General features: G+C 46.5%; 1 protein-coding gene and 1 long non-coding RNA gene across 10 annotated transcripts; one reads left to right on the top strand and one right to left on the bottom strand.

Moving 5' to 3' along the window:
- The first annotated feature begins 337 nt into the window (after positions 1-337).
- On the top strand, positions 338-6,743 carry LOC120675163 (pectin acetylesterase 5-like). Of its 7 annotated transcripts, XM_039956262.1 has the most exons (14): positions 2,728-3,024; positions 3,158-3,303; positions 3,415-4,248; positions 4,337-4,419; positions 4,646-4,772; positions 4,885-4,964; positions 5,042-5,131; positions 5,255-5,379; positions 5,454-5,514; positions 5,763-5,816; positions 5,892-5,969; positions 6,040-6,145; positions 6,234-6,379; positions 6,479-6,743. In XM_039956262.1, the coding sequence occupies exons 3-14, from the start codon at positions 4,068-4,070 to the stop codon at positions 6,590-6,592; spliced, it is 1,245 nt and encodes a 414-aa protein (XP_039812196.1). In that variant the 5' UTR covers positions 2,728-3,024; positions 3,158-3,303; positions 3,415-4,067; the 3' UTR covers positions 6,593-6,743. The 7 variants fall into 7 exon arrangements, with proteins under 7 accessions (XP_039812195.1, XP_039812193.1, XP_039812194.1 ...); XM_039956264.1 differs by lacking the exon at positions 5,892-5,969 and having other exon boundaries at positions 6,479-6,726; XM_039956258.1 differs by having other exon boundaries at positions 5,763-5,969; positions 6,479-6,726.
- LOC120675167 lies at positions 6,707-10,069 on the bottom strand. 3 transcript variants are annotated; one of them, XR_005675229.1, is made up of 4 exons: positions 9,300-10,069; positions 8,727-9,076; positions 6,951-7,438; positions 6,707-6,841 (listed from the first exon to the last, which is right to left on the bottom strand). It is a non-coding gene; the product is annotated as an uncharacterized LOC120675167 (long non-coding RNA). The 3 variants fall into 3 exon arrangements; XR_005675227.1 differs by lacking the exon at positions 6,707-6,841 and having other exon boundaries at positions 6,877-7,438; positions 9,300-10,056; XR_005675228.1 differs by lacking the exon at positions 6,707-6,841 and having other exon boundaries at positions 6,877-7,363; positions 9,300-10,056.
- Between the last annotated feature and the right edge of the window lie 1,541 nt (positions 10,070-11,610).

Here is an 11,610-nt window from a genome sequence, read left to right as displayed (position 1 = left end):
TGGAAAGAGATATGAGAGGTTGGTGAGGCATAGGAGGCAGCCACGGTGGTGGAGCGGCGAGGCAGCGGGGCCATCGCTGGCCGCGGGTGGAGAAAGACGACGGTTGGGCAGGTATGGGTGGGGAAACTAGGCAGTCAGTGACTCAGTATGCCACGTCCACCATCACGTATCCACGTTGTGTCCGTCTCCAGCCGTCTGTTTGAGGTTCTAGCTACGGCCTACGGGCACCTATTTTTAATTTAAACGTTTGTACTAATTTTTTAAAGTGAAAGTTTTTTTTTCTAAAATTAGTTCAATTTTGATAATAGATACGAAGTGTCGATTTGCATCTCTAGATCCAGCAGATTCATCGTGTCGACTTCCACCTGTTGCTGTGTTAATTGGTGAGCAGCTTTCGACCATGGTCTCCACCCACCAACCACATAATTGCTCTAACTAGTAACTACACGCCTACACCTGCACGCCCCGCGCCAGCGACGGCCATGGCGGCCGAGCTCCTGTCGCCGCTCCTACCGCGGCGTCGACGGGGCCTCGCTGTCGCCGCGGCGGCGCCACTGCTCGCGCTCCTCCTCGTCGCTGTCATCTTCTTCCGCGCACCGCTGACGACGACGGTGAGCTCTCCGGAGCGCGTCGACCTGACTCTGGTCGCCGGCGCTCGGGAGAAGGGCGCGGGTAACAAGTCCCTTAACTGCAGCCTCAGTTCCTTCTTAAGCGTCCCCGATGTCTGAATTGGTTATTCATGACGCATCGAATTGTTGCAGTGTGCTTGGATGGGAGCCCGCCTGCTTACCAACTGCGGAGAGGCTCCGGCTCCGGTGCTCACAACTGGCTCATCTATCTTGAGGTGACCGAATGTTCTTTTCCAATTGCGAATTGCTGTTGCTATCATGAATTTATAACGTGCATCACAGAGGCTCCTACACAAATGGGCGTCCCATGTTCAATTTTGCTGAAATCTGTAAAGAAATTTCTGTTTTTGGATGAGAGAAGGTAGCTGAGAATTGAGGTAGTAAAACCGGTGACCCCACAAAAAAATGGTTGAACTTAAATGACTTCTTTCCAGCATGATGGGTTGCGATGTCTAGCTGGCTTACAGATTTTCCATGGATAAATCTCAGGGAGGAAGTTGGTGCAACACCACACAAAGTTGCTATGCGCAAACAATGAGCAACTTTGGTTCATCTAAGTTTATGAGACCAGTAAACTTTAGTGGGATACTCAGCAAAGATCACCTAGAAAATCCTGGTATACAAAGTTGCTTCTGTCATGGATTTCCTATTGCTATATTTGTCTTCATCGAGATGTTTCTTTTAGGAAGCACCTACTAGTCTGCTATCATTTTTCATGTCCCAATTAGTCATATTCGAATTTGGAATAATGCAGATGCAAAATCGCGTTGTGTTGGTCTTTTCTTAATCACAAATATTTTGAATTGAGCTGTGAACTTGTGATGCTACTACCTGCTCAGTCGTGATCAGATTTGCACTAATTTTGTTAGTCGTGATCAGATTTCTACGACTGGAATATAGTTTATGTAAGGTACTGTGACGGAGCATCATTTGCTGGGGATGCAGAGGGTGAAGATCTGGTGAATTTTCTGAATTCTGATTCTGATTTGAGCTGCCCATCTTAATCCACAAACTGATGCTGTGCTAGTAGCATCTGCATAGGATGGAACCAAACTTTTCTTCAGAGGATTGCGCATCTGGGAAGCAGTTGTTGATGAACTAATGGGAAAAGGAATGGACAATGCTAAACAGGTTTTCCTTGATTTCACATGGTTTGTCCAAGGATTGCACAAAGCTTTGACCACACAAGTCCTATTACAGAGCCATCCAACTTTGTTCTCCCCCATTTTCCAGACGTTGCTCACAGGCTGTTCTGCTGGTTCTCTAGCTGCATTGCTGCACTGTGATAATTTTCGTGGACGGTTACCTCAAGAGGTTCCAGTTAAATGCCTTTCTGATGCTGGATTTTTTATTGACGTGTAAGTCTCTAAAAATTAGTATAGCCCATTAGCATTATACTTGTACTAAATGAAGTACATTTCTCTGCCACAGGAAAGATTTATCTGGAGAAAGGTCCATATGGTCGTTCTTCAATGGAGTAGTTCACCTTCATGTTAGCTTTCGAGAGATCCTTTTGACGGGATGCATGACAAAACTTCACATATGCAGTTTGGTAGTAAATGTTGGTTGACTTACATTTTAAAATTTGTTTCAGAATATTAGAGAAGTTCTACCCAAGGACTGCCTCCAAAATAAGGATCCAACAGAGGTATGTTCCCATATCTAATTCAATTATCTTTGTGATGGTCTTAGGCCGTGTTTAGTTCGAACGCAAAAAAATTTTGCGATGGAATCTTACTAATTTGAAGTACTAAATGAAGTCTATTTATAAAACTTTTTGCACAGATGGGTTGTAAATCGCGAGACGAATCTAATGATGCTAATTAATCCATGATTAATCAATAATTAGCGGATGGTTACTGTAGCATTACTGTTGCAAATCATAGATTAAGTAGGCTCATTAGATTCGTCTCGCGATTTACAGCTCATCCATGCAAAAAGTTTTGTAAATATAATTCATTTAGTACTCCATGCATGTGTCGAAACATTCAACAACAACAACATAGCTTTTTTTCCCAAGCAAGTTGGGGTAGGCTTGTGTCGAAACATTCGATGTGACGTTTTTTTTTGTGTTTACGGGGTTTATGGGGTGGGAATTAAACAGGGCCTTAAACCATTTCTCTGCTGACATGTTGCTCCCAGTGTTTCTTTGCTTCTGAACTGATTAAGAGCATCAGCACCCCCACATTTATTCTGAACTCAGATTACGATGTTTGGCAGGTGATTTCAATCTTTATATTTCTTCCCACTACTCAAACGGATAACACACTAACTGCTTCTTCTCTCTAGATACAAAACATTCTCGCACCAAATGGATCCTATCCTGGACAGGCATGGTCGAGTTGCAAAGCAGATATTCGGAACTGCAGTTCCACACAAATTGATGTGCTGCATGGTCAGTCAAGCTTGCCAATCCTTTAGCTTTCTATAATCATTGTTCAAGCTTGCCAATCCTTTAGCTTTCTATAATCATTGTTGATCATCCTGTTTTCCTTGACAGTGCAGATTTTTAATTCTTTGTGTTTCAGGATTCAGGAAGAAATTAGTCAGTAAATTGAAGGTTGCTGAAGATAAGAGGAACTGGGGGCTCTTCATCGATTCATGCTTCACCCACTGTCAAACGCCATCCAACATCTCATGGCATTCGCCGGTCTCACCAAGACTTGATGACAGGGTGAGGTTTAAACCATTTGAACAGCACACTGCAATAGCTTCAGTACTGCTGTTTTCTGTGTCTTCAGTTGGACAGATATCTTCTGAATTCCATCTGTTGTTTGCATAACAGACTATCGCAGAGGCTGTTGGGGATTGGTATTTTGGTAGAAGGCAAGATGTGAAACTGATCGACTGCGAGTACCCATGTAATCCCACATGCAGCAGTCTTCTATCTACTGCTTGATTCACTCAGGACTGCGTTGATATCACCAGTCTTTTCTCATTTTTCACAGTTCTTTTTTACCTCAAGTACAAATTTGTTTTGATGTGGATTCAATAATATTCATCTGTTTGGGATTTGGAGAATAAAGTTGGTTATCTTTTGGTTCTGGAGAAAGTGTGCTATGCGGCTATGCCTCATAGTTTGGGACAACTTTTTTTTTCTGCCCAGGAATCGCGTACTGTTTGACTATGCTTTGAAGAGGGTTTTTTTTTTTTTGAAGAGGCTGTTTGACTATGCTAAGCTGCCAGTTCGGGGAAATGGCCGAATGGGAGCGAGTGATGGACTGACGGTGACGGGGATCTTGATTTGGAGTCGTAGTTGCTGGGGAGCGGAGAAGTTTCACCACGCTCCACCAGCTTGAGGCGTCGAGTCGACTGTGTGATTCGGTTTCGGTCCACATTGGCGAGCTGCGGTATGACCCGACAAGCGAGGGCCCAAGCTTTGGGCTTCCAGCTTTCACGCGTTGCTTCGGCTACACCCGCGGGCGACCGGCGACGGCCATGGCGACCGAGCTGCTGTCGCCTCTCCTCCCGCAGCGATGTCGGGGCCTCTCTGTCGCCGCCGCGGCGCCCCTGCTCTTGCTCCTGGCCGTTGTCACCTTCTCGTGCTCACCGGTGGCGCCGAGGGCCCCGGAGCTCGTCGAGCTGACCCTCCTCGCCGGCGCCCGGGAGAAGGGAGCAGGTATTCGGTCGCCTCCTTCCCTTTTCAATCGACGGTATGCCCGGAGAAGTTGGTCGCTGACAGACCTGTACCGTGTCGTTCGTTGCAGTGTGCTTGGATGGGAGCCCGCCAGGTTACCATCTGCAGAGAGGCTTCGGCTCCGGTGCCCACAACTGGCTCGTCTATCTTCAGGTGTGACCCCCTTTTTTTTCCTCCCAGTAAAAACTCCATCGTTTTCAAGAATTAGGCATGCATCCACCAAAGACTGCTGACTGAAATCTGCAAGAGAGCTGAGAATTGAGATGCCTGATAACCTGTGTGACAAAAGTGGTTCAAGTTGAATGAGTTTCTTTCCAACATGATGGGTGCCTAGCAGACTAAAGACCCCGTTACAAGTTTTGTATTACAAAAATCTCAGGGAGGAGGATGGTGCAACACCACGGAAAGTTGTTCCGAGCGCAAAATGACTGAATTTGGTTCGTCAAAACTTATGGAAGCAGTAGAGTTCACCGGGATACTCAGCAATCGGCACCAAGAAAATCCTGGTATAAAAAAGTTACTTCCTGTGATTCTGTCACGATCAGATTTTGAATTGAGTTGCAATCTCTACTACCTTCCAAATCTGTCTTTGCGCTAATTCCAATCAGTTCTGATCAGATTTCCACAACTGGAATATAGTAGTTATAAGGTATTGCGATGGGGCATCATTTGCTGGGGATGCAGAGGGTGAAGATCAGGTGAATTCTCTGAATTCTGAATATGAGAAGCCCATCTTAATTCATATAAACTGATGATGTATCGGCATTTATATAAGGATGGAACCAAACTTTTCTTCAGAGGATTGCGCATCTGGGAAGCAGTTGTTGATGAACTCATGGCAAAAGGAATGGACACTGCTAAACAGGTTCATGTTGGTTCCATGTAATTTGACAAGGAATTTTACTCCACAGGTTTAGAACAAGTAATATAAACACAAGTCCTAATCACGAGCCATGTCCAACTGCATTTTCTCCACCACACTTTCCAGGCCTTGCTTACAGGCTGCTCTGCTGGTAGTCTGGCTGCCCTACTGCACTGCGATAATTTTCGCGAACGATTTCCTCAGGATGTTTCAATTAAATGCCTTTCTGATGCTGGATTTTTTATTGATGAGTAAGGCTCTAAAAATTAGTTTAGCCCATTAGCATTGCACTTGTACTAAATGAAATACAATTTTTCTACCACAGGAAGGATTTATCTGGAGAAAGGTCTCTGCGGACGCTCATCAATGCAATAGTCCACCTTCAGGTTAGACATGGAAAAGAGTTGTTCCCCTTCAGGGCTTGTTTGGTTTGGAGGGGGTTGGGGGGGGGGGATTAAACCCCCAGCAAGTCAAAATCCCCCTCAATCCCATCCAATCCCTCCCAATTCCCTTGTGGAGGGGATTAACCAAACAAGCCCTCAAGAGATCTGTTCCAGAATGCATATCATAAAATGGTTTCGCACGCATTTTGGTAGCAAACGTTGATTGAATCACATTTTTTGAATTCTTCCAGAATGTTAGAGAAGCTTTGCCCAAGGGCTGCCTTGCAAATAAGGACCCAACAGAGGTATCTTCCCATATATCCAATTCAGTTCTTTTTGTGATGTTCCTAAATTCACTTACTGACGAGTCGTTGCTCCAGTGTTTTTTTCCTGCTGAGCTGATAAAGAGCATCAACACCCCCACATTCATTCTGAATTCTGATTACGATTCTTGGCAGGTGATTTCAATCTTTAAGTTTCTTTCCACTTGTCAAAAGTTTAAAATTCCGGACTGCTTCTTCTCTCCAGATACGAAATGCTCTTGCGCCAAATGGATCCTATCCTGGACAGGCATGGTCCAGTTGCAAAGCAGATATTCGGAACTGCAGTTCCACACAAATGGATATACTGCATGGTTAGCACAGCTTGCCAATATCTTTGATGCAAATTTGGTGGTCATGCTGTTTCTTTGACACTGTAGATTCTCATTCTCCGAGCCGCAGGATTTAGGAAGAAATTAGTCAGTGAATTGAAGGTTGCTGAAGATAAGAGGGACTGGGGGCTGTTCATCGATTCATGCTTCACCCATTGTCAATCACCATTTAGAATCTCATGGATCTCACGGATCTCCCCAAGACTTGGTAATAAGGTGAGGTTCAGATCACTGAACTCTATAGTCTATAGTGTGAAAACGTTGGATGGATTATATCTCCTGAATTCTTTTCTTTTTTCCCTTTTCGCATGACAGACTATCGCCGAGGCTGTTGGGGATTGGTATTTTGGTAGAAGGGAAGAAGTGAAATATATTGACTGCAAATATCCATGTAACCCCACATGCAGCAGCCATCTGCCTACTGCTTAATCCACACAGGACCACATAGATATTAATAGTACCCGTTTTCCCCCATGTTCACAGTTTTAACCTCAATTCCAACTTTGTCGTGGAGGTTTCAAAAAAAAACTTTATCTTTATTATAAGACCAATGTTAAATTGAACATGATTGGAAGTACTATCAGAAGGCATAACTGATTTGAATAAGAAGTACAATCAGTGGATAGTTTTAACAAGTCGTGCAGATCACAGTTATTTTTTCGTGCGGGGAAAAAGTTTCTGCAAAAAAAGCATGTAAGTTGGATTCAGCATGATACTTAATCTTATTTGAGACAGATGACAAGAAATCGGAGGACAGATGTAGTGGAACAAATGAAAGGCTGCAGACCATGTAACATATCAACAGATGCGGTAGACATATGGATGGAGCTTTTGGGAGAAGACGAACAAGTGCGGGAAGTAGAACGCCACCACGAATCCCACCACGACCCCCGCAGCCGCGCCGACAACAATGAAGTCGTCTTTGATCATGTCATTGATGATGTACGAATCAGACTCGCTTGCTTTGTATCCGCACAATCATCCAACGGTGGACCGCAGAGCCCTTGATTACCAGAGAAGCTCGAAACCGGGAACTTGGACCAAGACGAAGGGATAAGCCCAGACAACTGGTTGTCTGCGACATTGAGCGATCTTAACCGAAGCTCATCGAAGTCTCTTGGAATTTGACCGCTGAGTTGGTTGTGCTGAATGTCAGGACGTTCAGATATGTCATATTTGAGATGCCAGGAGGGATTTCACCTGAAAAAATATTGTCTGAAAGGTCCAGAGTTGACAAATAGGGCAGCTGCCTTGCAATGTCGGAAGGGATGGGCCCTGAAAAATTGTTACTTGACAGGTCAAGGGTGACTAGACTTGTGCAATACACAAGACCTTGAGGAAGAAATCAGAAACTAGATCGCGCCCCCCGCGTCGTCTCCCTCCGGAGGCGACTCGGGCGGCACCCGCCGCCGCGCATCACCCTCCCGACCCCCCCTCCACCTCGCCGCCGCCAGAGCAGGGCGCCGGAAGCCCGTGCACCTGCAGGGAAGGCGGCGGCGGGGCCTCTCCTGTGCGGCGTGCGCGCGCGGCCGCGCTCGACGAGCGGTGGTAGAGCCGGGTGCCATGCGCGGTGGCGGCGGCCCGGGGCTGCGGATCCGGCGTCCTGGGGACCGGATCCGGCGCCCCCGGGAGCTGATCTACTGCGGCGGGCCCCCGGCGGGCTCGTGGCGCGCCGTGCTTGGCGGCGGCGGCGGCCCGGGGCGGCGGGCGTGGCGTGGGCGCGCGGTTCCGGGGCGCGAGGCGAGGCGCATGGCGGCCACGGCGAGGGCGCGCGGTGCCGGGCGCGTGGCGAGGCGCACGGCGGCCGCGGCGAGGGTGCGCGGTGCCGGGGCGCGAGGCGCGTGGGGCGCACGGCGGCCGCGGCGAGGGCGCGCGGTGCCGGGGCGCGTGGCGAGGCGCACGGCGGCCGCAGCGAGGGCGCGCAGTGCTGGGCTCTGCAGCGGCCGTCGCAGGAGGAACGGCGAGGCGCCGCAGTGGGGGGCTCCTTGTTTAGCTCGGTTGGGCATTGGACAGGCACTGGTGAAAGCCATGCTGGCTCTTCCGGCAAGATGACGCCGACGCCCTCGGGCGCTGTTTACCTTCTTGGAGGTGTTGTCACGGTGTCTTCCCACTCCGGCCAGCTGCGGGGGTGTGTCGGAAACGCCGTGGCGGCGTGGCCGGCAGCAGTTTGCTTCGGTAATTGCCAGCGATGCCATGGTGGCTTGGCTGGCAGTAACCAAGCAGGGTGCCAGTGGCGCCATGGTGGCGCGGCTGGAGGCTCCTGGCTGCTTCTTGTGCTGCTGGTCGTTGAGCGTTGAGCTTGTCTGGAGGCGATGGCCGCGAATGGGTGTTGGTTGTGGTGGCTTGTGTCGATGTCTCAATCCGACCGGCCAAGTTTGAGTGAGTCCCGGTTGATGTCCCAATCCAACTGGCTGTTGTTTAGTTGTATGTGTTGTAGTTGTAGGTGTACTAGTTGTGGTTGTTCGATTTTTTTGGCTCGGTTTACCTATAAACAAGGTCAATTCTCTTCTTTTTATTATTGAACGCCGAACCGTAAGGTTTAGAATCTTTCGAAAAAAAAGACCTTGAGGAAATTGGCCTTCAAGGCCCATGTTGCTGAGACGCAGCGAGAGAACCCTCACTTCTTCACCAGACTCGTTCCAGAGCATTCCACGCCAGTGAAGAAGCATATGAAGCTGCTAAAATTCCATGAGGATTCTAATACGCCCCTAGAATCAATCACTGATCTCTGTAGAGACTTCAAGCATCTTACATCAAGTTCAGAACCAGAACAAAAAGATGAGGTGCTCATCAAAAGCAGGAACCAGAGGAAGAACCTGATACCACAGACCATCCAATACATAGTTTATCCTATTCAGAGCTTGCCAGCCAACAAATTGAAGGTTCCCAAAGTATGATATCACCTGCTCAAAGCTGTGAAAGAATACTCAAAATTAAAGCTCCTCTTGAAATGAAGAAATATCGTTGCTACATAGGCACAAAATATGGTGATGCCACAACCACAAAGCTTGATGCATAGGGGTGTGTGTGTGTGTGTGTGTGAGAGAGAGAGAGAGAGAGAGAGAGAGAGAGAGAGAGAGAGAGAGAGAGAGAGAGAGAGAGAGAGAGAGAGAGAGAGGACAGGGAGTAGAATTACCGGCGGCTCTTAGTTGATCCAAGCAAAGCAGAACTGCAGAAGGCATCACTGCACGGCCCAGCTAGTCTTGTTGGATGGAGACGAGATGCTGCCTTGCAGAGTGCTAATTGCAGGACGTGCTGTGTGTGCACGGCCGTGTACACCCGACGGGAACAGAAGAGGAGGCAGCACGAAACCAGGGCCGGACGAGGTGGACGGTCGGCCTCGCTAAAATGATAGTAGGTGGCCGCCGGAGAGCACGGAATTCTGGATGCTGGATCCAGGCCGGAGAGCAGCAAGACGATTTAGGTGCGGTGGCGGCGAGCAGCTGGTAGTCGGATCTGACTTCTTGATCGTGGCAGCGGCGGTCGCCGGAGGTGCAAGTGGAAAAAGCGAAGGAGATGGGACGTCGCCGTGCCGGCATTGGGCGGGCACGCACATCGCCACTGGAATCTGTGCCGTGCTTGACCGAGTCGACTGGCACTTGTTCTCCGCGGTGGCGCGCCGCCACCAACTGCGGCCGTGGTGCGACGGTGACTGACTGATTGACTGGGTCTGCTCGCCTCGCCGTCGCATAGCCCGATTTCCACGTTTGGAACGTAGCTGTAAATTTATCGATCAAAGCCTTCATTAGATGCAAAATTCAAAATTTCAAAATTATCACATTGAATGTTGCAGCATAATGCATGAACTATTAAATCTAGATGAAATAAAAAACCAATTGCATAATTTACTTATAAATTGCGAGATTAATCTAATGAGCCTAATTAGGTCGTAATTTATTATCTTATTATTTGGACAACAAACGAAGCCTTCACATTCACTCTCAAGGTCTAGAAATTTTTACGTTAATCGAAAAAAAGAAAAAAGAAAATTACCCACCACGGTCATTACGGAAAAAAAACAGTCACAACGTTCACTCTCAAAGCTTCAAAATTCCCACGTTAATCGAAGAAAAAAAGAAAAACTTAAAACTGCCACCACTGCCATTATAAAAAAAATTAACATAAAGTATCCATATACATATTTAGAGATTACCCACCAATGCCATTAAAATATATTTCTATTTATAAATATACATCTATCCATGTTTATCTCATTTTTGGGCCAACAAACGGAGCCTCCATGTTCGCTCTCAAGACCTAGAAATTCTCATGTTAATCGAAGAAAAAAGAAAAATTAAAATTACTCACCACTGCCATTACGAAAAATTAGTATAAATACTCATATACATGTTTATAAATTATCCACCAATATCATTAAAATACTCATATACCAATATCATTTTGCATATCAAGCTACATATCGCGCACCCCTGCCCTTGCCGAAAGAGGGTCTTTGACATTACTCCAAAGATTTGTTGCCAACATTGCTACAAGACACTACCGCACCTCACAATTAACACCACAAGCTCAAAAAAAACCACAAGCAGATCAAAAATTAGGACAATATCGATCAGGCCATGATTGGTATAGTAAGCTCATCGGGCTTGAACATGAACATAGGTTGCTAAAATTCTGAATGGAATCTTGTGCTCTGCAGTATGGAGATTTGTTGGTTTTCAAAAATCAAGAAACTTAGATTGATTGTTCCCCAACAGAGTAGCAATAAACGATCAAGAGGATCATAAAATAGGGAGGTAACAAAAGAACAACTGAGTCAGTTAAACTGAGCAGTGGGCAATATTATTACAACGACTGGCAGATAAGAAACATGTTACTACTACTACTAACAAATGATAATATCTAAGATCGAGTAGATAGGCAGTCGTGATAGGATTAGGGTTGTGCGCTAGCTATGCGGTCACATCACTGACAAAGAAAGATGTTGGCAAAAGGAGGCACCACGCACTAGCAGCAGAGAAGCACTCTTGATTACTAAAGCAAGTAGCATGTGATGAGAAAGAGTTAAATTTATGAATAATAATTAGATAAAGAATGCAAAATATATTTAGAATATTAATACTAGCCATGCAAATGTGCGGTCACCTCACTAGTTATACACCAAACTGCTACAGTAACATATACTCTAATGACGGATTAATTAGGCTCATTAGATTCGTCTCGCAGTTTACACACAGATTCTGTATTTTATTTTGTAATTAATCAATGTTTAATACTTCAAATATGTGACGGCATATCCGATGTGATATTTAGAGCTTCACTTTTTTTTGTATCTAATCAATTGCCCTAAAAAAAAGATGCGCAAATCAATTTCAATTCACCGATTACACGTTGCCCAGTGGCTTGACGCTGATAATCATAATCTCCGACCGACGAATGACACGCACGCACAGCAGATGTAGGGCGGGAGAAGAGAATCGGATCTATCA

The sequence above is a fragment of the Panicum virgatum genome, chromosome 5N, assembly GCF_016808335.1.
Source record: "Panicum virgatum strain AP13 chromosome 5N, P.virgatum_v5, whole genome shotgun sequence".
In the NCBI taxonomy this organism is placed as follows: Eukaryota; Viridiplantae; Streptophyta; class Magnoliopsida; order Poales; family Poaceae; genus Panicum; species Panicum virgatum.
Note: the sequence above shows the minus strand (reverse complement) of the source record. Positions and strands in the feature narration are given on the sequence as shown.

Excerpts from the sequence above, each read along its gene's own strand:
- LOC120675163 (XM_039956258.1), top strand. The coding sequence starts at position 4,068 with ATGGCGACCGAGCTGCTGTCGCCTCTCCTCCCGCAGCGATGTCGGGGC. Across the intron at positions 5,132-5,254 it reads GAATGGACACTGCTAAACAG|GCCTTGCTTACAGGCTGCTC; the intron begins GTTCATGTTGGT and ends CACACTTTCCAG. Across the intron at positions 6,146-6,233 it reads ACAAATGGATATACTGCATG|GATTTAGGAAGAAATTAGTC; the intron begins GTTAGCACAGCT and ends TCCGAGCCGCAG.